General features: G+C 41.3%; 1 protein-coding gene across 3 annotated transcripts in view; it reads left to right on the top strand.

The window, feature by feature from the left end:
- Positions 1-27,918, top strand: part of LOC306832385 (inactive dipeptidyl peptidase 10-like) — a 162,039-nt gene that overhangs the window by 101,782 nt on the left and 32,339 nt on the right. For all 3 annotated transcript variants that reach the window (XM_079357035.1, XM_079357037.1, XM_079357036.1), the window contains exons 4-6: positions 15,270-15,364; positions 15,467-15,541; positions 27,284-27,336. In XM_079357035.1, coding sequence (XP_079213161.1) covers positions 15,270-15,364; positions 15,467-15,541; positions 27,284-27,336 — 223 coding nt within the window. The remainder of the gene's footprint in view (positions 1-15,269; positions 15,365-15,466; positions 15,542-27,283; positions 27,337-27,918) is intronic.

Genomic DNA, 27,918 nt, shown 5'->3' with positions numbered 1-27,918 from the left:
TGTAGCTCTCTGCTGACATGCAAATGGGTGTGCTTGTAGCACATACGTGGGACTCTTAGAGCGTGAAGGTTGTTAATGGATGCTACAGCTTCAGGCAGCTGAAAGCAACCGGTCAGCTGTGAACACACGGACAGATCAACACACACACTTTCTGTTCCTTTTCTTATAGACAGAAATATCCTAGTTGAGAAAAGCTCCCTCATTTGTTGAACCCCTGTTAAGCCTAACGCATCCCTCACACTCTTCTCCATCTTCCATTAAGCTCCTTTTAGCACAGCCTATTTCTGCTGCTGGTGGTGTGCCCATTATCACCGCGCTGAGCAGGGAGGGACATTGATTCAAAGGAAGAGATTAAATTCCCCGCTGCTTTCCATGTGCCTTTTGTCTTTTGTGTGGAGACATGACACCACACACATTAGTGCTTTAGAAAGTCTGGAGATTGGATCATGCTTGCGTTATCATTTGCATAAAACCCTCAACACAAAAACAAGTAAACACCGGGCTTCCAAAATAAAAAATCACAACAGTTCCTGGCTAAGAAAAAAAAACAAACAAACAAAAAAAACTGTCCTGTCATGTCACAGTGCATGATGTGTTGGCTGTAACAACAGAGCAGGGAGTGTAAAACACTGGGGTAATAAAGTGTAGAAATGAAATGTTGTGTCTCCTCCTATCCTCTGTGTGACAGTTGGACTGAGAGGGGGCGAGGGAGAGAAGGAGAGAGAGAGAGATGACAGCTGAATAAATAGTTTTTTTGTGCTCTGATTTCCCACTGAAAGAAATAAGACCATCAGTGTTAATCCATGACATTAATCTTTGAATAGAAGAAGAGGAGTACTCCCACCTCCCCTTTGAAATATGTCATTTTCTGTATCATATTGAGTTACAGTGATAAGCTGCAGAGTGGCTGTGTTACTCAGCACTGAAATCTTAAATATCTGATAATCATGTTTATGGCTGGAAATGATTCATTCATCTTTAAAATGGTAAACAAATAGCGGTGAATGATTTTTTCTTTAATAGGTCATTTTTTAACTCATGCAGGATGACTTTAACATATCAAACCAGAGATACTCAAAGATCCTTCCTGGATATGATGAAGACGACGTCCCTGCTGAGCTTCCACCACATTTTAAGGTCCAAAGTAACTGAATCCAAACCTGAACACATTTTTGAAATGTGACAAGATCCAATTGGATGAGAAAGTAAAAATGATTTCATATTATTTTTATTGTTAACATCAAACTTAATGTCGACTGGACTGAAGCGAAGGAGAAGTAGAGGTCAGTGTGAGAGTGTGCCCTCGAGTGGGTGCATTTTTTGATTAGTCATGTTTTAATCCAATGCAACCTTTTCACAGGCTCTCCCAACATCCAGGATGTTGGAGTGTATAACTTGGGACGGTTAAATATCTCTTAAAATGTTCGAATCTATATCATATGTAGGAAGCTGAAACGTCCAAAACTGGTTAGTTTTCCAGGAAATGTGGATAAAAACTCCTTGACATGGAAGACTGTTCAAAGTGTGAGGATTTATCTCAAATGCCCCAAACTGTTAATACAGTCCAACGGGATGTCTCTGGTGTTTTCTGTTGACCAATCAAAGCCTCATATGTGACTGTCATAAACCTGTATATGTATCACAGACCTGCATGTCCGCTCACCGTGACTTATTAGACCTCTGCTCATGCCTCAGGTGTACTGAACTATATACGATGTCAGCACACTGCAGTGAGAAGAGAACAATTAGAATTACTTACTTAAGGAGCTTAAATATGACATAGTTATGGAATAAAAAAAAAAGACTATTTACATGATTAAATGGATTTCTGTTCAAAAAATCTTAAACTGAAATTGTATTCATCACAGCAACAATCTGGTCAAGCCAAGCCTCATCCTTACGTTCATCAAATCTTAATACAAGCTTTTATTACTGCTGTTACTTTCAGAAATAATTCTGTGATATAATCAGACCTGTGTCTGGTCTGATGCTGTGGCAGTGTAATCCTTAAAGGCCCGTCAGTGGGAGTCTGACAAAGGAGGGTATTGATTGGCTGGCACCTGCCTGTGGAGCAGAGACAGTGATGTATTGGATGTAGGTGAAGGGCTGACGGGCCTGCATAGGGTTAAAATCGCCCGTCACAGCCCATTCACACTGAGAGGCCTCAGCTCTGTGGCTGTGGAGTTCATTCAACCCTTAGCTGCACAAGTGGGTCAGAAAAAGTGACGCAGTGAGCCTGTTTTCCTGCAATATCTTTATATTTATAAGCTATCCTTTCATATTCCAGGCGTTCCTCAAAAAACGTGTTTCTCTTATCTAATTAAAAAAAGGTAACTTATCGTAAGTCAATAATTTAACATTACAGCATTCATGTGTATACAAGGCTATTTTAAAAAGCTTTAATGGTAAGGTTGTTCATTTTCTCCAGATCCACTTTTTGCAATTTTGCTTGAAATTGTCTTCAGGTCGTGACAGAAATGAATAACTCAGGAGCTATGAAAAAGGAAAAAAAGTAGCAGCATCTGTAGCAGTTGTAAGTCTGTCACACGTCACTGACGTGCAAAACATAAAAAGAGCAACAGAAACGTTATACACTCACTCATTTGTTTCTGTTTCAGTTGCTTTCTAAAGTTAAAAAGTTAAAAAATAGAAAAATAATTCAAACATGAACATTTCTGATCTGAACAAACATTGCATATAACACAAATATTTTTTTAATCATTTATGGAAAAGTGTAGTGTTCATTCACTTGTCCATTTTAAGTGTTCATATGAGGGAGAGCCAGGTAAGGTTTGGGCAGATGTTTCTCTGTTTGTTTACATGTCATGTGTATTTCAGTAAGAAAAAAACCCCAAGATGTTTTAATCAAAACCAAATAAAGAATCCAAAATTCTTCTTCTTAACATTCACTGGTTGAACTTTACCAACCTCATGTTCTCAAACTCTGCTGTGATTGGCTCTGTGCCTCCAGGTTTGCTCCCACAGATAAGATTGATGAAAGCTTTTATAGCATTTTTTTTTTTTTTAAAGCTGTCAAGAAGTTTTAATGTTTGTTTTTTTTCCCACTTTTGTTCTGACTCCCATCCAAAACGAAGAAAGGCAGGCATTTCAAATGAAAGTAAAACACAGTTTGCATCCTGATGCCAAATGATTTGGAAGAGAATAAATGACTCCTCGATGAATACGACACACTTCTCAGCCACACGAGCAGTTCAAATTAATATGCGAGTGTCTCCTCAATAGAGGATGGAGTTGATGGTGTCTTATTATTAAACCGTGGTTGTCTCGTGCAGGAATAATCACGAGCTGATATTCTGCTGACATGATTCATTAGGAGTGTCTCATGTTGTGTTACGAGTAGCAGCATCTTGGAAACGGGGGGATGTTTTAAGGTACGTACAGCAGGAAGGACTTCATGTGAAGGAAGAAAAACCCTCCAACCAGCAGATCTCATATTTAGCATTTGTCATTAACTTCCTGTCCGTGGAATAATTAATGCACTGAAAGATTGCCTTGGAGGACATAATAGCACTTATTACGGTTGTATGAAGAAGCAGATAGATGTGCCATGCAGAGTGATTCTAGCAGAGATCCACTTTACACTCAGACCTCGGTGCCTGCGTCTCCCTTGGGTCAGAAACGCCGATGCATTATGGAGCGACATTCATATCCCTTCTATAACCTGCATAACCCTGCCACAGGCGTGTGACATTTCACTTCATTAAGTCCTCGGTACATCTGATGTTCTGTCTCAGATACAGGGCTGGTGTGAAAGGACGACGGATGATGATGAATTAAACATGGAGGGTTTAAATATAGACTTCTTGGGACAAAGGTGGCAGTGTAGTGTTTCATTTTATAACCTCCTCACGTCCTCTGACATCACATCACTGTACTGAGTGAATCCAAAGTGTGATCAGTCTACTCTATCAGAGGCTTGGAGGTAAGAAACACATGAATGAGCCACACTGTTGTCCGAGCTGACATGTGTCTCTCTTTACGAGAACACACGCTGACGCTTGTTTCTGAAATTCATTCTACTCAGAAATGTCCACTTAGAAATGAAACACCCAGCAGTGGAGGGTATTTAAATACAACTTTTCATGAATTTCACAGCACATTTGTTACATTTATTGTCAAAGTTTAGTCTCCAAGTTTGTAGTAGAGTCTTTGTAGTAGGTAGTGATGGGTACGATGGTTTCTTTGCAGTTGGTAGTTTTGTATTTCAAAACGCACACAGTTGCAACAATATTGTTTTTCGTTGACAAGCGACCCGGTTTCATAACATTTGCAATCCAGAAATATCCATTTTAGTGTTTAATACTGAAAATGTCGGTTCAATTTAAAGGAAGTAATAGCATCAGAATGAAAAAAAACAAAAAAAAAAACATAATTAAATCCAATGTTTACAAGAGATCTGCTGGACTCCTGTTGATGAATCATGAATGTGATATTTGTTCACCCTCTAACACGTGGGTTACATGCTGTATCAGGTATTATACTATAAGTGTAGTTATAGCTGTCATACATGAGATAGTCAGACATGGATTACACTGGTCACATTTTATCTGCAATGCAAGTCAGATGTGGACTGAATAAGACTAGTGGGTGAGATACATTGACATAAGTCCATCCATCAAGAGGCTTTGAAAAGCTCCCTCAGAATGAACAGGACACAGGTTGGAGGAAGCACTTGAACACGTTGCTCATACGGCGTGTCTCAGAAATCCTTCAGCACCATTCATCCACTTTAGCATATAAAAGGCACCGCTCTGACAAGAGACAAATTAAATAGAGTCTGTGAAGCGTGCCGCTGCCACCTGTCCATCATCAGTTACTGTTTCAGCCCTTCTGTACGACGCAGCCTTTATGAGCTTCATGTGTGTATCTGCATGTGGTCAACCATCCACTCCCTGCTGTACACAGTGCACCGAAATAACAACGAGATCAGTGAGATGTACACATGTTGACCTTCTCTTACTCTGTGCAGCTCACTGAGAGAGACTCTGATCTCAGAAGGATGAAGCAGTGGACTGATAATGAAGCAAATGCCACATGTTGACAGACTAATTAAAAAACAAACAATCAAAACAGCTGGGTCTTAATTAAATTGGATGAGCCCGACTTTTGGTACGTGCACAAGGTGCTGCTGTTCTTTCAACATACCAATTTGTTTCCCTTTTTGCAAACCAGTTTTTTTTTTATTGTAGAATTTGATCAAAGTGTTCCTTTCTCATTCAAATGAAACAAAAATGGAAATGAAGGCAAAAATATTCCACGTTCTTAGCAGAGGGAATCCTACCTGAAAAATTAACATGAACGTCTTTGACATGAAAGGAAAGAATAAGCTTCCACCTTCCCCGGTCAGTCTGTTTGAACAAAGGTGAACTCCTCTCGGCTACTTTGCATAAAGTGTGAACACTAGTCAGAACTGTAGGCTGTATAAAATATGTAGGCTGTACGTTCGATGACAAATGATTTTGGTCTCCTAGTTTCCTGCTTCCTGTTTGGTGCTGGAAAGGGCCCATTTGTTTGTAGACTCTGATCAGCTGATCGACCTTCAATATTTTCATGATTAAAATAAAAACATAAGTTTGATTGTTGAACATGACCTCTCAGTGTTTTAAAACCGCTATATACCGAACCATGAAGCCTGCTCTCACAAACCTTTGATGTATCATTTTAGTTTCAGAGTCCAGGATGTTGAAATAGTTTGTTTGTTGTCACTTAGCACGGATGCTTCTGCTCTTCACATTATGTGGTAAGTGAGAGCAGGTGAAGTGCCCTGCTGGTGGAAGACCTTGAGAAAATGAAAATGTTCCTGTTCGAGTCACAGGGGAAGTGCAGCCGCAACTGCTGACTGCACGGAACAATGCAGCATCCAGGTGCATGCTGGGAGGCTGCTGTCCCTTTAAAGAGGACTCTGCTGCTACCCCGAGGGAGAGAAGTCTTTGCTTTAAGGGAAGGACTGGGACCGGTTTAGAAACATTATTCTCCAGAGAAGCTTGTGTGATGTTCTCCTGCTTCTGTGGCTGACATTGTTTCAGATGATGGTGACGATGAGGTGGAGGAGAACAATGTGATCCAGAGGAGATGCATCATAGATAAAGGACTTTGCAGATATATCAGTGAGGGATCTCGCTATTGCACTTTTTTAAAAAAAAGAAAAAAAAAACAACAGAAAAATCAGGCTTCATAAGCGTATGCAGTCAGAGCTGCAGTGCGTGTGCAGCTGAAGGGAAAGCAATTCCCTCTGCATCTTATTCTGAGCTCGCATGTCGAGGTTTGTAACAGTCAAAAACTTGATGGTGTGTTCAGAGTAGATGCTTGGCATACAGAGGAGAAAGCTTTAGGAACCAGAAGTCATCTTCTTGCACCCTGAAGTAATCTGCAGCTTTGATGAAAATGGACGTTGTCATTATTAGCATGTACAAATCAAACAGAGATGAAACGGTCGTATTCGCTCTGACAGACGAGGTTAATTCATTCACCGAAGAAGGACACAAGTGATTTGGGAATTTCTCTTTTTGTTCTGAGCTGTTCAAGTACATTAGAGGTTTCATTAAAGCAGCACTGACGTGTGTTGATAGTGAAAAGTTCAGAGCCAGTGGCAGAGCGGCCCAGGGACAGAGTGTACAGAAGTCGATTGGAAATGATTCAGCCAACTGTCTCGTTAAATAAGACTCAGTAATTAATTAAATCTCTTTATTGATGATGTCTAAAAGGTTTTCGTTGCAGTGGAGGTGTTGGGCTAATCTATCGCTTAATCTTCTAATCTAATCAGAGAATGAGACTCATTTATTTCTCTGCTGGGAGGGAAATCGAGTCGGAGGCTGGAGGGATTGCAGGGCGAGCTGCTCTAATTTGAGGCTCTTGTCTGCTCGTATTCTGTCAATCACAGCTCTCTGTGAGATCCAGGGCAACAGGAGACACTTCATAGGATGCAGCTTGTGACGATCTTGCAGGGATCTCAGATGATACACACAGGACACATGTATAAACTTAGAGTGAGGGCATTGGACTAACCTTGTTAATAAGGCTCCCTCACACAAACATGAAACAGTTTCCACAGTGAACTGGACCAATGGTCGCGTTAACCCTTTCAATTATACTACTGAGATTCAGGCTTTTCTTGTATTCAATTCACCCAGCTATTAAAGGCCAAGTTGGTTCATTTCTTCCAGATCCACTTTTTAAAATTCAACCTGAAATTGTCTTTAGGTCCTGACAGAAATGAATAACTCATGTTCTTTAAAAAAGAAATGAAGAAAATCCATCATCTGTATCAGTTTATACATCTGTAAAAACGTCGACCAATGTCTGCCACGAGGTACCAATCTGATGAACCAATCACAGCCTCCCTGTCTTCCTGCTCTCTGATGAACCAATCACAGCCTCCCTGTCTCCCTGCTCTCTGATGAACCAATCACAGCCTCCCTGTCTCCCTGCTCTCTGATGAACCAATCACAGCCTCCCTGTCTCCCCGCTCTCTGATGAACCAATCACAGCCTCCCTGTCTTCCTGCTCTCTGATGAACCAATCACAGCCTCCCTGTCTCCCCGCTCTCTGATGAACCAATCACAGCCTCCCTGTCTCCCCGTTCTCTGATGAACCAATCACAGCCTCCCTGTCTCCCCGCTCTCTGATGAACCAATCACAGCCTCCATGTCTCCCCGCTCTCTGATGAACCAATCACAGCCTCCCTGTCTCCCCGCTCTCTGATGAACCAATCACAGCCTCCATGTCTCCCCGCTCTCTGATGAACCAATCACAGCCTCCCTGTCTCCCTGCTCTCTGATGAACCAATCACAGCCTCCCTGTCTCCCTGCTCTCTGATGAACCAATCACAGCCTCCCTGTCTCCCCGCTCTCTGATGAACCAATCACAGCCTCCATGTCTCCCCGTTCTCTGATGAACCAATCACAGCCTCCCTGTCTCCCTGCTCTCTGATGAACCAATCACAGCCTCCCTGTCTCCCCGCTCTCTGATGAACCAATCACAGCCTCCATGTCTCCCCGCTCTCTGATGAACCAATCACAGCCTCCCTGTCTCCCCGCTCTCTGATGAACCAATCACAGCCTCCCTGTCTCCCTGCTCTCTGATGAACCAATCACAGCCTCCCTGTCTCCCCGCTCTCTGATGAACCAATCACAGCCTCCATGTCTCCCCTCTCTCTGATGAACCAATCACAGCCTCCCTGTCTCCCTGCTCTCTGATGAACCAATCACAGCCTCCCTGTCTCCCCGCTCTCTGATGAACCAATCACAGCCTCCATGTCTCCCCGCTCTCTGATGAACCAATCACAGCCTCCATGTCTCCCTGCTCTCTGATGAACCAATCACAGCCTCCCTGTCTCCCTGCTCGTTCTCTACCTCTCACATGCTCTAGTTCACATTCAAAGCACCAAGGCTATCACCGATGACAGAGTTTATACTGAGAGTTGCTATTTTCAAAATCATGCTACTTTTTCAAAAATGACCCTGCCCTTAAATAAATACACAAATTAACTAAATGTTCAACTTTATAAGGAAAACAAGTATCTTTTGATAAAATATTTTCTTTGTAACCAAGGATTTATTTGTAAAAATGTGGAACAAATTATAAAAAATGTTGGTCTCAATACGCAAACTTTATGTATGAAAGCTATTTAAATGTATTTATCGATATACTTAAATAATTGATGCGATAGAGATACTATTTTTTTCACTTCCTTGCCACGGCTTGGCAGCTGTTTTTACCGAGTCAGTCGACTTTTCCAAAAATGCCCGTCGCTCTCGCTGATTTTACTGGGTAAACAGAAACATGTTGAGCTCGAGATGTGGCAGCTGTTTGGCCAGAGACAGACTGCAGACTCCACTTTGATGGTTCTAAGGTCATCTGAAAGTAAACTAGATCATCTTCGCAGGCTGTGATAGAGGAGCTGGATTTAGAAGCTGGCCACTGCAGAGGAAAGTGTTGAGTTCATGTTTTATATGTATTTATTCATCAAGGGGTAGTGTGCAATGACATCGACCATTTATTCAAAGAAAAATGAAAAGATGGTTGCACCAGATTTAACGAGTCGCTGATTTCCATCTGTCGTCCCACATAAAGGTGTAAGGCAAACAAGAAAACTCCCCTCAACAGAGGACAATAAAGAAACACACCTGACTGCACTACATGACAGAACACTATCAGGAAATGGACTCTTAAATAATCCTTAACTCAGGAGAATAAATAGAGAATGCTTCTACTCATTATCGTTTCTAAAATGTTGTGAACACAACAACAGAGCATGCAACTGATTTTGAACTTTAGATGAAATATAAATTATTGACCTTGTCCTGCTGTTCTTAGCTTCTGTTGACTCTTATTGCAGTTATCACAGGAGACATGGGAAATTGTGCCTGCTTGTATGAACTCATTTTAAAGGGATACTTCACCCATTTACATGAAGCTGTGTATCATTAGAAACATGGTAGTAGTGTTGAATGGTCGTGAATCCAACCCTCATTTTGCAAAAAGCGTCATATTGCATCACATGAAGAAAACTTCCAGGCAAAGAAAAACATTTTCCTTGTCTCAGGGCAAAATGAGGGCTGGATTCACGACCATTCAACACTACTACCATGTTTCTAATGATACTCAGCTTCATGTAAATGGGTGAAGTATCCCTTTAAGTGTGTATAGACTCTCCACAGTCACAGCAGCTTCTACGTACTAAATAATAAGGCCACCGTTGACATGTGCCCCATTAGGATGTTCCCACATCCCAAACACACACTTCTTATTACATGAGTGTGTTTGCAGCTCAATGGCACTCATTAACATCTGTTATGCTGAGTGTTTGTAATACTGGTGTTGTTGTCAGGCGGCTCTGAATGAGCTCTCGTGTCATTAATCTTCTATTGCATTCAAAGCATTTTCCCCACGGGGTTCATTCATTCTGCCAGAACACCAAATCCACTCCTAGTGGATTGCTGTTGCAGCCTCAATGGGCAGCCCACAAGCATAGTCATGGAATGAAAATAATCAGCAAACACGGGGCGCAAGACGGGTTCCAAGCAGTCACTGTATTAAAGTAGTGGACATTGACAACTTGACTTTATTTATGGTTCATGTGTGTTCAAAGTTCATTTAGCGCCCTTGGATGAGATGGTGGATACAAATTGCTACGCTCGATTCTCTGTCCAGGGTGCTGACTTGTCAAAGTATTAAAGCGAATCCACGTATTATATATATTAAATGTATTTAGGGACAGTCAATGTACGTTGAAATGCCGTAGAATACAATGTAGATTCCATGCACATGGATATATGCAACCTCTCTCTCTGGTTACATTTACAGGATTAAATCTATTGAAAAAAACTAAAACGGAACATGTAAAATAATAAACTAACGAAAGGTCTTCACTGGTTGATCTCTGGACTATCAGACTTCTTCAGATTCAGTGGAGTCTCACCCTAACTCTTCCTTAATTCTTATGGTCCCATGGCACTTACACTCGGAGGCTTCATGTATACAGAGCCCAGCAGGGTCTCTTAATCAACCCATGACGGGCCTTCTTTAAAAATGTGGACAAATATGACTCTTTCAGAACAGATCTTTGGTGTTGCCTCATGCCGTCCTTTAAAAAGACCATCTTCAATGGAAAGCCAAGACAAGGTGCAGCATACCTGACACATGTCTGTCTTCATGTTAAGTCTGGTCATGTGCTGCAGGTTCACTCAAAAGTGTTTCTGTTCATCGAGAAGAAAACCAAAGCAAGCAGATGCAGTGAACAACAGATGCCATTTTTAATTAAACATCAGCACAAGCAGGGGCTGGCACTGAGTCCGTCCCCTCCAACACATGCTGCCGTATTAACTGTCAGCCTCTGCACAACCCAGCGCCACTGTTCTATCTTTAACAAGTTGGCTTTGAGCTTGACCAGCTGTGACATTTAGTGGAACCTTAGGGACTGCAGACACAGCATTCAAGCATTACACAACCACAGTTAAATAATTGAGTGCGTGCTATGCATATTACATTGTGCCCAGAGTTCCCACTTGGCCACCATGACTCTGCACTCCATTGGCTTTGAATCACTTTGTCACTGAACGGCTACAATCCACTCCTACCTTTTTGTAACCCCCAACTGAGACTGCAGCCAGAAAAGCTGTGACTGCCATTTGTCACAATTGCTGCCTGAAATAGACCAAGTATGTTTGTGTTACCTATACCCATGCTCTCTCACCAATAAATATACCACATTTTGATTAATTGATCTGTCTCTAAACCTTTTGTTATTCTAAAAATAAACCAACAAAGCCTAAGTGATGTCACCTATCTGTTGCCATGCAGGAAATGCTGCCTCAAACTGAATAACAGGCAAAGAGCTGGACTGATGCAAGTCTTAAACGTCCTGACAAATGTTTACACCACGGCCCCATCAGTCCACCCAGCCAAGCATGTGTTACAGTGTGTGCCCATGAAGACAAGAGCTAATCAAACCAGTTTCATGTTTTTAACCAGGCTGTAAACATGTTTATTTCTGCTGTAAAAACGTGGCATTTAGAATGTGATGTGTACGCTGTGGACTTCTGCAGCAAAGCTCAGGTGGACATTTGAAGGACTGCATGTTATTGCACTTCTGGGTTGCTGCTTGTTTATTTTGAGTGATTTATCATCTTTGTTTGGCTGGCTCTGTGCATGGGTTAACATTAAAGGGCAGGAATTAGAAGACCATTAGTGTCTTAAACATCAACTGGAACAAAAGAAACCAATGGAAACAGCAACAAAACTGAAAGTGTAGAAAAGATTTGAAGCTGATGACTAATGTGCTGAGAACTTGAACCATACTTAAGGCACAAGGCTGTGTGTATAAGAACTCAATGTACATTTTATACCTACCATGTCATTATCATTTCCTCAAGTAGTCCAACATAGGCCCACTATTAAGAAGTGTGAGATAATTACTGGCTGCTATAGTTAGGACTGAGTGCTTTTTTTTTCATCACTGCAGCCTCCAGTCAGTGGGCAGAATAATCGTTTATTCCCTGACAGTTATGTGGGCAGCAGACTCTGGAGCTGGACAGTTAAAACCCTAATAAATCTGGCCTTTTCAAAGGAACATTTCACTGTGTCTCGAGGCTCACTAAATATAAACACAAGAAGAGAAATATCATTACACGAGGCTAATTTATTTCTCCAGGCAGTCCGTCCGTGTACTGCGGTTGACCATTTTAATCGAGGGAAACGTTCACCTGGCAGACAGTTTGGAAGCTTTATAAGAATAATTAGCTTTAGCTATTTCATTATTTTCAGCAGCAGTAAATCACACTGTGGCAATTTTATAGGAACCTTTGCAACTTTTTTTTAATATCATCACCTTGTTAAAATAATCGCCTATGTCATTTTTTCAAGTTTTTCAGGAAACAATTATTAATTATGTAACATGAGAAAAAGAACTGACTTTTTTAACACACGTCTGTGACATAGGCTGTTTTATTTTCCTTAAGTCACATTGACTTAGGGAAAATAAAACGGCCCGAGTCACACTCTTGACATAGGCCATTAAAGGTGTATAGCACGTGATCTGTTTAACTGAGGTTAATGGCAGTTATTATTTTAACAAGGTGACGATATGATAACTAGCTTCAATAAATGTCTTTTCTCTTTTTCATGTACACATGAATGTTTTTATCATGACTGCATGGCTAACACAAAGCAGAGTTCAGCAGCTGTTTTTTGGGGTTTTTTTTGGCTCATCATAATCCCACATACAATCAGCATGTGGTCTTACAGTTTAGCCTTTGGACCTGTTGCCAATATTTCTAACTTCCTGTTTAAGCCAGCAGATATGTAAAGAATAAAATGTCCCTGTTTACTGCAGTCACACTGTATGTTCAAGTGTGACTCGAGACGAACAATGCCAGCAGAACTGAGCAGAGTGGAAGCAGTGCTGTGCTGTAGTACGCAGCGCTGATGGACGAGGTGCACACACGCAACTCAAACTGCTCCAACACTACAAAGAGATACCAGAAACTCCTCTTTTAGAGTGGCGTGGTTACATGCAGGTAACCCCTTACAAACATGACAAAGACAAAGACTGTTCCTGATATAGTCATGTCATTTCATGATCAGTGGATACCTTACATATTGGACTCATGTGCTATTTATATTTGACATTAATGGACAGGCAAACCTGGTGGTAATGTAGTCAAGAAAAGAAGTAATGGTCAGGGGGCGGCTGAACATTATTCATGTTTATTTATTTGTTCCTATCTGAATATTTTAAATCTTCAGGCATGTAGAAACAAAATCATCCTTCAGTGAACACTTCAACAGGAACAGACGAAAAAAAAATTCAAGTGTCAGACAAACACTGAAGCACACCTACGTGACATCTGAGGAACAAATCGGTTTGAGTCTCTTTTGCTTGAGGCCTGAAAATAAATGGAGCTGCTGCATGCATGCAAGTGTTTGTGCACCTGTCAGACATGTGCACGACTTCCCCTTCAAACCCCACTGTTCCTTTCAAAGCAGACGCGTGAGGGCCTTTAGAGCGCAGACTTTACAAAGACGAGTGAGAGCTGTTGTCAATGGTGACTGATGCTAACCTCTTCCACAAACATGTCCTGCCTCATCTTTTGTTAAAAATGGTGTAGTACATTTTAATATTTGTCTGGAACACATGGACAGGAATGAAATATAATGTTTAGTTAGCTGTGAAGTAAATAGAAGAAAAGCTGAGCTGGTTGCATGTGGCATGTAAGTGACCATTACTCAATCCACAGGAGCACACCGTCGCTGCTTAAGCGCGGTAGAAAAAAGCCAGAGCATTTCATTATTCATCGAGTTACAGACGTAGGACATTACTTATACATCAGAGTCGGAGCTTGTTCTTTTTTTCCTCACGAACATTTCATTATTTAAGGAGACAAGTGCAGAGCAGAGCAGAGACCTATGGTGATGTTTTAAAGATCACAGCAGCGAGCTCCTTTTTATCAGCTCTAAATATGAAGTGTTCTCCCTGAGGCATGCTCCGATTTGACTTCAGCATCAGCAGACATCAAATAAAATTATTTTGATATTTTTGATGAAAAATCGGCTCATATGAGCCGCACTATTTTAAAGGGATGGTAGTTTTTGACAGTCGTGAGCTGTATGTTGTGTTTCCTTTTGACATGTAGCTGAATGCTTTGTGTTTGTGTTTCTCTGTCGGACTTCCTCTTCGGGGTGGATCCAGTCTGTCCAGCTTGACGCGTGCTTGCAACCTGAAACTGGACTTGCAGCTAGTTTGAATCAGAGCCGAGCAAAGTGACGCAACTGGCATGCTCATGGAGCCGGCTTAAGCTGTTACCGGGGACAATCCCAAAACCTACTACTAAGCTGTCATGCTACCAGAACTTCAAACTTTGATACGATAACTGGAAAAATTCAAATAAAAAAAATCAATATTGTGACATAGACAAAGAAGTCCTAGTGTACTGTAACGCTTGATGCAGATGCATCCTTTTTTAAATTCCCACACTTTTTTACGCTGTTGCTCGTTCAAATAAAGGAAAATATAACATTCAAAAACATGTGGTATCAAAGTATTGAATATTTTTGACAGCTTAATCATTCATTTAAACCTCATCAGATACATAATCGTGCTCAGGTGAAGAAGCTATCGCTGGTGTTAGTGCTATGTTTAGGTTTTTATTTGAGCTTTGATTAGGTTTTGTTTGGTGTTTGACTGTAGGCCTCGACGTGTTGTCTCTGACTTGAATCTGCCTTATAAATAAACTTTCTCCTCTAGTTTAACCTTTACATCTGTGAGAACTGTTCACGATACTGTGTCGACACGATCCTCTTTACCATGACATTTAAAGGTTCTGCCTGTTTGCCTTTGACACTGAACAAACATGTTGTCACGTTTGCAAACACAAAAGATTTTTCCAGCAGAAGAACAATTCTCTTCCCTTAATGCAGAGCACGCTGTGCTACCTAAAAGACGGAAAACACACACTCTGTCTCTGTCATTGTCTGGAAGTGAAGTCCTACATTTTATTCTCACAGTTAATCACATCACATTAGTGTTGCACAAACCTGAGCCCTTATTTTTTTCTTCTGCCTGCTGCTTTGTTATTCCTGCATCTGAACAATGAGCTATTTGTTTTTAATGACATCTTTCCAATTCTAAAAAGAGACGGCTTCACTTTGAAGTTTTTTTCCCTGCAATCTCTCTTTTTTCAGGACAGCTTTAAAAAATTCAATTTCCCTCCTACGGACGTTTATTTCTTTGTTCTCATTTCCTCACACAGACTCTGAAGTCATCTACAGAAACACTGACGGTCACGTCATCAGGTTCAACATCCTCACCAACGAGACCGAGATCATCCTGACTAACACGACGTTTGTAAGTACACGTTAGATTATCAGGATCATTATATAAATCCCATCATAAGGACGGCCATTTAAAACAGCATTGAACTTTCTCCTTCTGTCTGCTTCCCACCAGGTCAACTTCAACGTGGACAAATATTCTGTCTCCCCGGATCTGAAGTATGTGCTCTTTGCTTACGATGTCAAACAGGTGAGTTTCCTCATCACACGTTGACACACAACAGTTTTTTTTAATTTGTCGGCCATATTGTTTATCTCTGCTTGTGCTGCATTAACTTAATGCACACACGTGCTTGATGCTTACTGTAGGGTGTGTTTTAAGGCTACTCTCGTAGCACTTAGCCGTATGTTTCCTTTGCACTTTAGCCTGAGGCAAATTTTCCTTCAGGGAGAAATGATAATAAAGAGTATGCTATAATCTGAGATGGAATATAAAGGGAATTACACAGATGGTGTCCACACTGTATCCTCATTCTGTTTTCTTCATTGTCACTGTAAGCCCTTATATTTTATGAATAAACTTTGGTTGCTATGGCGACAAAGAGCCACGAGGTAGGTAGAGTGATTTATCAAGAGGGCATCAGGGCAGGATTTGGATATGGGACTTCCTCACTAAGTGCTTTTTTTTTTTTCTTCTTTAGAGCACATGTATCCTGTGATGTGTTTCATCAGCATCATTTATTTATTTAAATCCTCAGAAAACACATTAAGGGAGAAGGCTCATTTGCAATGGTGCCGAGGTAAAAGATACAGATAAAACAAGCAACAGCTAGAAACGAAATAAGAAATAAAACAGGAAGTGCATTTCAAATCCAGCATCAATACATAACAAGTAATCTGATTCTTAAGGAATCGTTATAGGCGGTTTTGAAGGCACGAGCAGAAACCTGCTCAAACTAGGATCAGAGCTGAGACAACGTGCTGTAATGTTTAGAATTTGGATTGCAGTACCCATTTTAAACACTGGGTGCCAGATAAACATACTGCTCCTTTAATGGTGTAAAAGTGCAGATACTATTGTCAACGAAAAAAAGGGAAAGTTTTCAAAATGTGTGTAATAAAGTGTCAGTCCTCTGGTGCTTTCTGTGCACATTTTGACAAGGTTTTGATGCTTGTTTTTTTTTTTCTTTTGAGGGTGGGGGGGGGGGTGATTAAAATTCCTTGGTGGCCTCTGTGTGACTGTCGGGTCACATTCATTCAGTAACAGAGCAGTGGGCCAAGCTTGAGTCATAATTACCAGCTTTCCCTCAGAAAAGAGTAGATGTAAAATGAGATATGCAAATCATGGCCTCCACTGTGGAAGGGGTCGACTGTGAGGATTAGCGACAAGGCAATTAATCAGAACTTATTTACATATTTTAAACGATGACGGCTCAGACAGTACAGCCAATAGCCACAAGCTGCTGTATTTTTAGAACAACGTCGAGGGCGGCTGGAGCTCGGTCTGTGAGGACTTGGTGGGGAACTGGTGATTCATGTGTTCAAGACCCGTAAAAATAAAAAAAATATGAAACTGGGTCTGGTTGCTGGAAAAGTGCAAGCTTCCTTGCCGAGGTGCCCTTGAGCAAGACAGAGCCTCCCCTCAGCGCTCTGTCGTGGGCCGCCTCCTCGCTCTGAAATCTCACTATTAGTGCAAGGATCCTGTTTGTGAAGGAAAACAGAGACCGAACATTCCTCTTTGACCCCAGGAACACAGAAATAAACTCACGGTGATCTCAGACAACAGCTGACTGCTTCTTTACAATATCTTCATTACTCACAAAGTCACTGCTGAAAAGTGACTCGTAAAATAAACATGGCTGACAGTCATTAAGTGTTGACTGATTCTTTAAGAGTCCTCGGCTTTAATCAGCAAGTATCTATCCAAACTGTATTCACGAATCAACCTTTAAACGTGGTAAGCTTCTTTTTTGCAAACTATTCAGTTTGTTAACAAACCTCAAGAAGCTTTTACATCATTAAGCAGTTCACACATGTTCCTCTTCTGTGTAACCTCTGAGAAGTGGACTTAAAGTGGACTATTGTTTATTGACCTGATTCTCAGCACAGTGAAATACACTATGACCCCTTCTTTGTGTGTGTGTCTCACTGTTAGTTGTCCACCTGGAAGCTCAGTGTAAAACAAATCTGTTTAGATGATGGTTCATCTGCAGGTTATTTTATTTCCTTTTATTTTTATTTTTTTTACTAACTGTATTCATGCTCGACGGAAATTCTGTTTTACACTCTGTTATTAAGAGACATGCTCCTCACACATAAAACTTGATGTCAGCTTTAACTAAGACATTGTAGACACAAGCTTTAATAGAGTGCCTTCTGATTAATAACCCCCAGAGCATCACTGGGATAGATACCCACATCTTTCATCTGCATAAACAGTGTAATACTGGTTGAAGATTTGTGCATTTTTAAAGTAATGTTGTTGGATTCAGGACTTAAACTGTGGCTCTTTGATTAATCTTTATGAGATATGAACACAACAGCCAAGAAAAGAGTTTGACTTTGCACACTTTTGACTTGTCCAATCAGAGTTAAGCTTTGGATATTCAGATTGATCGTCCTTTTTTCTGATGCTCTGTCGAGTAGCGAGATGTCCATGCTGTCTGTATAATTTATGAAGTTTGAGTTCAGCCTGTGTGGACGCTGCTGACAGCAGTGAGAATAGCTGACAACAGTGTGTGTCTTATTTATAACCAAAGCTTGGCAGGAGACACAAATGAAGGTGAAACGTGAGGAAATGTTATTTCCTCCGGAGCAGCACCCGAGACGGGCCGCAGCCGGCTGGTCTTCAACCCCACAGTGGAAACAGTGAGAGCATAGCGCTCCTCTGAATTGCCACATAACGGCCAGTAGCCTCGTGGTCATGTGGTTTGCCCCATGTAAAGAGGCTGTGGGTTCCAATCTGACTTCAGCGCTTTACTGCATGTCATCCAGCGCTCTCTCTTCTAAACATTCCCAGTCTCTCTTCAGCTGAAAAAGCAAAAATGACCTCAAGAAGATCTACTATGAAGGGCACACTTTGTTGCAACCCGACATATTGATGCATATAAACACCATGATGCCGATGTTAGTGCATAAAGCAGAAAGGAGCTGTTTGGACTTTAAGAGAATCACATGGACTGAGATGTTTGTTTGATGTTGAAACCTTTTCAGGTTTGCAGTTTTTATTAGTAACTAATATTGGTTTTTTTTTATGTGTAATTACTGAAACAAGCAGATCGGTCAGAGATCAACAAGGCAGATTAACACATGGAGTGAACAAGCAGCAGATGAAAGGAAAAAAAGGCTTTTTCTAATCATGTGTGGGTGTGTGGAAGTTATCAGGTCGTGTCAGAAATATCAAAATTATTGAATGTGTTTCTTTATCTTTATTGATCTCTTCATAATGTGTAGAATATATACATATAAATATATGATAAGTAGGAAATGTAACATCGCTCAGATTACTCCATCTACCATTCTGCATAATGTGTGAACAATTCGCTGAATAAAAAACTACATCTGTTCAGACTTTTTATAAACACGAAGAACACGTGTTGGGTCGGGGAGGCAAATCAACGTACTTCATTTATTCCTAATTGAAGAGCAAGATATTCTCATATTTCTCATATTTATTTCAATATGTTGGAAAAATCTCCTTTTTTTCTCTTCCCTAAGCTGAATAATTGAATAATCTTTCCCTGCAGACATGTGATGCACAGGACATGAGAACAGCTCTCTGTTCAAACACAACTCCATCACCACACTCCCTGTTACCTCCGTGAGTGCATCAGCACAATGTCGCTGTATTCAAAGAAACAATGACTTCCATCCATCCATTGGCTACACCAAGTCCCCATTGTGGGAGGCAGGGGGTGCTGGAGATGAGCCCAGCTCACTGAGAGGCGGGGTTACACTTTAACTGTTCACCAAGACGGACGAACAGCCACACTCGCACTCACAACTAGAGTCACCGATGAACCTAACAAGCCCGAGTACCTGGAGAGGAGAACATACTCCACACGGAGAGGCTCCTCTCCAAGTTTACTGCGACACAACTCGCCTGCATTTAACTTTCAAATATTGAGCTCTCGTCTGCAGTTTTCTCAGACATCTGCTGCAATACGCTTACAGCTTTCTGATTGATTTAAAGTATTGTGTTTGTTCAAATAGTGCAATGGAATTAAATCAGATAAATGCTTTACATATAAATGAAACTCCATTTGTTATTCCTGCACCGAAAGCGATTCGTCAGCACGAGGAATGTCGGGGAGGATTTTCTTCAGTATCTAAAAGCGTCTTTATGCAGTATTTTAAGGGCATGTAAAGTCATTTTTATCGCATATGCACATTTCCAAATGTTGTTGTTTTTTGAATTAGACCGAAGTAGAGCTTCAAAGTGGATTTGTTGTAATCCCGCTCTTTGATCTCTGAATCCTGCTGTATTTTAATCTTAACCTGTAATGAAGGATGAGAAGAATAACAAAGGGACCCGACTCTGCTCTCAAATGAGTAAACGAGTCTCCAGCTAATCTCACACTTTGATCCCGTGCAGGCTTTGAGCTGAGAACTTGCTCTCTACGCCACAGTCTGCTTTGTTCTCGGGGTTTACAAGCTGCACCGGTTCTAGCAGCTTCCATGGAGCTGCTATGGTGACAGTGAAGGAGTCTCCTGTTACAAGGTTTTGGAAAAAGCTCCTTTTGGCTTCACCTATCTGCAGGATTACACACCGTTATCTGACTACATCTGTACCTGGCAGTGATTAAACTGGATAAAAGCTCATAATCTCTGAAATCCTGTTTGTCACTGCTGACAAATAAGCTTGTGATTTTTGAGCCTTGCAGACATCATGTGATGCTCTTGTCAGTGCAAATCCTTCCTTCCTTATGACGCGTGCCCCCCCCCCCCCCCATCATAAATATATCGCATGACATCTTTGTGGACTCAACAGTCACACATACCTGCCTTTAAATTTTGTTGGAGACATTTCTTATAAGCCCTCTCTCTCTTCTCATGTTTCTGTCGTTTTCCCACTGAAGCTGAAAAATCCTTTTAAAAAGAAAAACATTCATTTGCTTTAAGCTATAAAGAGACGGACGTGCGTGGGTTTGAAGATGATGGATTCTTAATCGGAGCGACAGCCTCTATTGTTTGCATGCCAAGGCGTAAATGGATTGCATGCTTGCATTTGTGTTGTATTTTTTTCTGTGACATCACTGAAATATTTCTGCTTATTTCTGGATGACAATACAAAAGTTAAGAAGCGAGTTTATGCCAGCTTTGTCTTCAGATTGTCCTGAAACGTGCATATGGGGTTGTGCTAAAAATAATACTCATCAAACACGAGCTCAGTTAGCCGCCATGAGTCTTATTATCTGAACACAACAACTTTGTATTCAGTACAAGCAGAGAGTCACAGACAAAGAGAAGTAACACGGCTGTCTCTGCTGTCTCACCTGGTTATTTTATAAACACAAAGTAAGACTTCTCCCTGATGAATAATATAATGGTGGAAAAATGCCACCTGGGTACCAAAACAACATTTGTTGTATTGTGTTTGCCTGTAAATATATTTCAAATGAGCCTGTTTGAATGCTGTCTGCTGTAGAGAATGATGATACAGATCATTATGCAATCATACCAACAAAACACAAATATTGCACCTTTGTGATTTGGTTGTTAAAGAGCAGCACCTGAGTCTCTAAAAGCCTCTGCATGCTGCTGGACATGTTGAATAAACTCTGATCATAAATACAGATTATTTAGAGGAAAAATGAAGGGAGAAGTATGTGCAAATAAAAAGGAAGTAACTCAGCAGGTCAAATTTTAAAAATCACACAAGACATCAAACTCTGTGTCGGAAGCCTGAGGACTCTGCAGGCAGTGTAGTAAGTCATTGAACAAGACAGCCAATATTTGAATAAGGAGGATTTTAGGGGACACTGACTCAAAGTGATGGAGCTGCAGGAATCACTGAAGATTAAATCCAATGTTTTCATTTCACACATCCCATGAAACTTGAGTTTCACAGTGTGCAAAAGTTTCCTCCCTTGAAGGAGCCATCGGGAGCATCACACCTCTCTCGTCTGTCTGTGTGGCTGAGACTGTATGTGAGCTCCAGACCTCTGCTGTCAAAGTTATATTTGCAGGCTGTATTTACAGACGTTTCATTTTCATAAAATGAACATTTCGTCATGATCATAAAAGTCGCACATTATAAGTCATATTTTCACTCAGACTGTAAAAGTCTGTTAGCACCTTAGTTTCTGAATCTGAGATCTTATTTGCAAAGACACATTAGCCCAAAATGTTAGCTTAATGCTAATGGCACCAAAGTGCTGACGCTGTTTGCATCTCAGTTGTGGATGTGTTCAACCCTTTCCGTGTGCTTTGTGAAGGAGACTGTCACTTCTTGTCTTATTGCACATCTTGAGCAGCCTCACAAGCCATGCAAGTGTTCACGATGTGGGATTGTAGCATGTTGAGATTAAACCAGGATTTAGTTAGTTAGTTAGAAAGTCACGATATGTCATGATGACTGCAGGCTCCTGCTTCTCTGTGCTTTCTACCTCCTTCTAGTGGAATGAAATATTTATAAAACCTTTTACTTTTCTATGAAGTACAAAATAACCAAGCATCAGAACTGTTTAAAGCATGCTTTTTTAATGTTAGTCTCCTTAAACCAGTTAGTGTTTTTATTTTGTAGAAATATGAATCATGTAAAAACATGTCAAGGCTCATCTCAGTTATCCTCCTTTAACACTGAAGTTCAGAGCCTGCCGTAAAGTTGAAATGTAACTCCCAGTTATCACAAAACTAGCACCTGTGAATGGGCCGGCTCCAATGTGAAGCTTTGCAGCGTCACAAACATGAAGTTTCCACAGTTCAAGTGTTCTTCGAGGCGACATTGCCATGGAAACCAGATGGTTTCAGGGTACAGTGTCAGTTGCACAGACGCCTCGGTCCAAAGCTTTGCATCTCTTTGGCAGCCATTGTGCCGACATGCTTTCCAAATTCCAGATCCATGCAGGGAGTTCCTCCCCCCAGGACATCCATCCATTTTCTCGTACCTTTGAGTGGGCTGACGCCACATCGGGGGGGGGGGGGGGGGGGGGGGGGGTGGGGTGTTACTCCTCTTCAGTGGTGTCATTCCCAAGACAGCCTTTTACTGTCAGTTTTTTTTCAGTCCCTCACACGTTGTGCTTTCATGTCGTACAATGAGATCATTTGGGAGTTCATTATACTGTAAAAGATGGTGTGTAAAATGAGATAAAGTAGAAACAGCCTTTGGGGTTTCTATTGTAACATCAATTACTCTTTGATTCAACAGCGACAGAGATGTTTGTTTATGATGATAAACACTTGCATAGTTCACTTGTTTGATGAAAACAAAGTCTCTTTATATTATGTTAACTTAAGTGTCTGACGATGAAGCAGCTCATTCTGGTGATTCTGACAAGTTAGTCGAGGACTTTGGACTTTTACCTGACATACTGTGGGGGTAGGGGTCTCTCAACCGGAAGGTCAAGGGTTCGATCCCCAGCTTCTGCAGCAACATGTCCGTGGGAGACCCTAAACCCCGAATTGCTCCAGCTGCTTAGTCAGCGGCGTATCACGATACAGCAGCTTCTGCCATCAGGGTGTGGATGTGTCGGTGTGACCTGCAGTGTAAAAGAGCTCTGAGTTATCAAAAGACTAGAACAGAACTAACCCCACTCCCACGCCCACTCACCAGTAAATGTTAGCCTTAATTATTAACAGCATGAACTAACGAGCTGCTTCTGAAGGTAACGGTTCAGCAAAGTTCAATTTCTGACCTCTAATAATTGTCGATGGTATGTCGATGGCCTGTTTATGGGGATTTATATATATTCAACACAGTTGGTGTTAAGCAGGTTTTTTTAATCTATCCTGAGAAAACCACATCACCAGAAACAACCACAGCAGTTTTCTTGTAAACTAGTCAACCATTTAGCATTTTACCATTTGGCCCTTTAGCCGTGTAGAAATAGTAATGGATCATGAAATAATGATACAGATTTATGCAACTTGGAGAAGCTTTTAGTCACAGAGGCTCGTCTGGATGATGCTCGGCGTGGTGGGATGACGTCCCCTCACTTTGACCGGACTGCCTTTTGAAACCATAAAAGAGCTCAGGAACATTGTTGGGTTGAAGATGTCTGAAACAAACTGGATCAATAAATGAATGGACATTGTAGTTTATATTTATGTCACATTCGTATCTTGAATATGAGCTAATTATCTTCCTGAAGTTCTGCACATGAATCAGGCTGATTTCAAACCTCAGTGTGAATCCTACAGTGAACTGTGAAGTATGTTGTTACAAAATGCTATTAAACGTCACGTCAGGTTTTCATGTCCACTGGTATATTTTCAAAGATCAAACTCGCAATATTATGAACTTTTTGTTATTTTGGAAACAGAACTTTCATCTTTTAAGGAACTTTTTATTGGAGTGTTGAAATGTCACACCTCTCTCCCCTCTTTTTCTGTTTTTACCATCGAGCTGAAACAAAGGTCAGCATCCCCATGTGAGCCCTAAGAGTCATTTAATGGAGAATTGCTGAAAAGTTCATTTGAGGGGTCATTTGGGACCTGTGGAGAGATTTTTTTATGGTGCAAAATTATGAAGTTTGAGCTTGTCGGAGTGTGAGAAATGTGTCTGAGCTCCTCGGGGGAATACCTTTTCACTTCCAGGCACAGCTCTCTGCCACAAAGTGGGATATTTTATATGTCGCCTCCAAGTTGATATGAAGCACACTTGCACACTTCTTTTTTTAACTGCAGCAAATTCACTGAGTTATTCATAGAAAATAGTCAATACGAGTCACTTGGAGTTCGGTGAGTCCTCGCCTCTCTAAACAGTAATTTAGTTCCACTGTGAACAAGTAGCTGCGTTATTGATGTTCCAGCTGAATGTTATGGGCCATTCATGGGTGCTTAGGCTGGGATCCAAAGCCGTATTGTATTCTTTGTATAATGTCTTTATAACCGTCGTTAGCTTCATTAACGTCTGTTTAGGTTCATGCACTTATGAGGAATAGATAATGTATTCAGTTCTCTAAACAGCTGAGATCATGAATACACTGGAAGAAAAAACCTGACGTCGTGCATGTCATGTGATGTCGAGAGGAAGTGCTGCATCCTGTAGTTACTGTACGGGATTCTTTAACCTCTCAGTGTCAGCAGAAAAAGGCCAAACACGAAAAATGAAACGGCCAACAGTGGGTAAAATTCTTGTTTTTATTTTTCCATATGGCAAATGTAACTCTGATATGACTTTACTTTTGGCTCTGTTTTGGTCTCCACCACCCAAGAGAGAAACGCATAGTGTCACCTTTTCTGTATGTTATGTTCAAGTCAGCTCTGTGCTAACATTGTTGGGATTTTAGTAACTTTTTGATGTGCTGTGGTGGAAATGAAGCTAAGGAAGTTTTGAGACTAAAATAAAGCAGTCAGAGGCTCATCGCAGCGTTCATCACTCAGTACGTTAGCATGCACTGTGAAGTCACACTACGGTTACAGCTGTCATTCTTCTGATGAATCCCACACAGCGGTGTACAGTTAGGAAGTAAGTACAGATAATATGTCCCTTTAACTGACACAGGGGAGGTGTTCACATGCATCAGATGTTTGAACCTCAGCTCAGCTTTCCTACCACATGAGTACAGAGATACTGTCTCTGCTGAGGAAATAACAAAGCTGCTTTTGACTCAGATCACAAAAGCAGTTTCTCAAAAAGTGTAGAAGCAGAACACATGGCAGTGATTTGATGATATGAAAACAGGAAGACCTTTTGAACTCTTTGTGTTTTTACCTCCACTTTGTACTTCTAGTTGCAGCATTTTATGATTGACATTTTGCTACTTTACAACATGCCAAAGTGATAAATAGGTTTTATAAGATATCTGATGGGCGACACATTAGACTTATAAATATTTGAGGAAGTCTAGTCAAGACTGTGCTGGGAGGGAAGGCAGCACCAAGCTGCCAGCAGGCATTACACTCTTGTTAAAGAAAAAGGAAGAAAATAAAATGGCTCAGCCTCTGTGGGCTTGGACAGCCTGAAGAAATGGTCCGAAATGAACTCTGTCATGGACAATACCTTCCCCGACGACGCGGAGCACTCGTAGCCTGCAGCTCTCCCCCCTCGAGGTGTAGCAGGGGGCACTTAATGCTCTCGTTTGTGCCATTGGGCTTCACAATACTTCTGCAGTAATAGCCTCAGTGAAATGAAAAGTGCTGTTAGTTCTTTCTCTCAGCTCTTTCCTCTTTTTTTCTGTTTGGAGGAAACACCTGCCTCTATTGGGCCGTTTTAGATTGTTGAGCATGCTCAGAGGCTCGGTTTATTTCTGTCCATATATCCTCATACAGCCACAGGTTTGTAGTTTTGTATGAAGCTCTTTGGCTCTGTTTATTCCCTCACCTGCGATAGCTGCTTGAATTTCGATGCATGCTGCTGAGCTGCTGCCTCTACTTCACTAGTTACTCTTGAAAGTTGTCAAAATGAGATCAGCTTCTGTCCCAGACCAGGAGAGCTCAGTTTGTTTTCACGGTTTTTGTAGCCTTTATTTTAGGAGCCAAAATGTTCTTGGCACAGCGTTTATGTTTATGTCATCCCTATGATTACATCAGCTGTAATAAATGATCAATAAATCACACACGTCTGTCGAACCGTCTATCTTTCATCAAGCTGTATCATCAACAGCTAACTTAAACTCCTGCTTCAAATCAACCACCGGTAACCTCCATAATCCAACTTCATGAAGCCAAAGGGCTCGTTCAGATAGAAACGGAGACATCCGCTGGGCTCTTGTAATATAGCCATCAGTAAGGTCCTTTACCTGCTTTTTGTAAACATAACAATGAGCATGGTCTTGTTACCTGCTCTTTCGTTAATGTTAACAGACAAACAGTAAGGTCCTTTACCTGCTTTTGTAAAGTGTCTCGAGATAACGCCTGTTATGAATTGACGCTATACAAATAAAGATTGATTGATTGATTGATTGATCTGTGAAGGTTCTCAGACATAAAGTCACGCTAAATCAATTCTTTATTCTTTGATTTGAAGGCAACTGTGGACTTACACAAAGATCTAACCCCGACCCTGCAAGATCTTCAAGAACAGAAACCATCGGAGAAAAGCAGTTGAAAGTGCTGCCGTGCTGTTTTTTTCCCCCCAAGTGTCTCATTTACATCCGCAGACCATGAAAAATTCAGGAAGACATTTTTAACTCAGTGAATTATTTAAACTTTAAATGATTTACCGTTGCTGCAGAGATTTAATTAAAAAGGCACAAAAAGGAGAGTAATACAAGTACTTGACAAAGACGAGAAAAACACTATCGAAATCCACCTACCTGCCTACCCACCTTAATCCACCCGCCCACTCACGACACATGAGGCTAGAGAGCTAACATGATGTCTTGCATGCTCTTGTTAATCATTTGTATTTATGGTGTTTTTTCACATTTGCTTGACATCGTTTGAAAACATTTCCCCGTCTTTGTGTCATTACTGAATGTACGAGGATGAAATGCTCCAGTCTGACCTGTTCGGTCAGAGCACTCTAATCATGTCAGCAGCAGATCCTCCTGTGGGGGGGTTCAGACAGCTCGACATGCACCCCTCTGTCACTTTGAATGCCTCTCCCTCTGTGGCTGTCTCTCGTCTCTCCCGGGCGCTCAGCTCGCAGGCTCTCGGGTGATGATGGGTTTCTCAGTTGGAATTAAAATGTTTCGTCCCACAGCTGTCACCCATGCAAATTGCTTTGTCTCCAGATTCTATCACTGAGAAGAGCCAGCCGCTGCTTCTGTTCGACGCCTTCTTCCTTTTCATTTTGATGTCATAATGTCATTATGTGGTGCATACTCAGTCTCATGTTTCAGTCCTCTTTTAATCTTCCTCTTTGTGTGTCTTTATTTCGCTGCAGGTTTACCGGCACTCCTACATGGCCTCCTACACAATCTACAACATTCACACACGGTAGGTGTTTGATGTTATGCTCAGCAGTCGTTGAGAGGCGACCTGTGCGGTGAAAAACTGTTTTCATCAGAGAGAAAACACAACTGTGAGCCATTTTAGTTTGAAAACCTGCACAACAAAGGAAAACTAAAGTGCAGATTGTGTTGTGACCGTTTGATGCTGCAACACGCAACAAAAAAAAGCGTCATGTTTCTGATTTGTTTGTCTTTCCTCCAGCTGAACCTGGGGGGCCTGCAGCCACATGTGCAGGGGCCCAATAATGACCACAATGTTACAACTTAAAGCTCCTCTAGTGGAGCTAAATATACATTTGGTCCACAGGGGGCGCTAAAACCCACACAGTCGTTTGGTGTACTCAGTTCGATTCGGGGGAAACATTGTAAAAAATAAAAAAAAAAGCAACACTGCTTCATTTTTCATTTGGTTTGTGTTCAGACTGTAAAGCGCACCAAAGCCTGTCGAACTGTGTGTGCCATAGTCACGCGTCACGAGTTGGGCTGTAGCTGCATTCAGCTGCTGTCAGAGCTTCCGCTATGCAAACATTTGCCATACTCTGCAGAACCCAATTTTCATCATTTACAG

The sequence above is a fragment of the Symphodus melops genome, assembly GCF_947650265.1.
Source record: "Symphodus melops genome assembly, chromosome: 12".
Lineage (NCBI taxonomy): Eukaryota > Metazoa > Chordata > Actinopteri > Labriformes > Labridae > Symphodus > Symphodus melops.
Note: the sequence above shows the minus strand (reverse complement) of the source record. Positions and strands in the feature narration are given on the sequence as shown.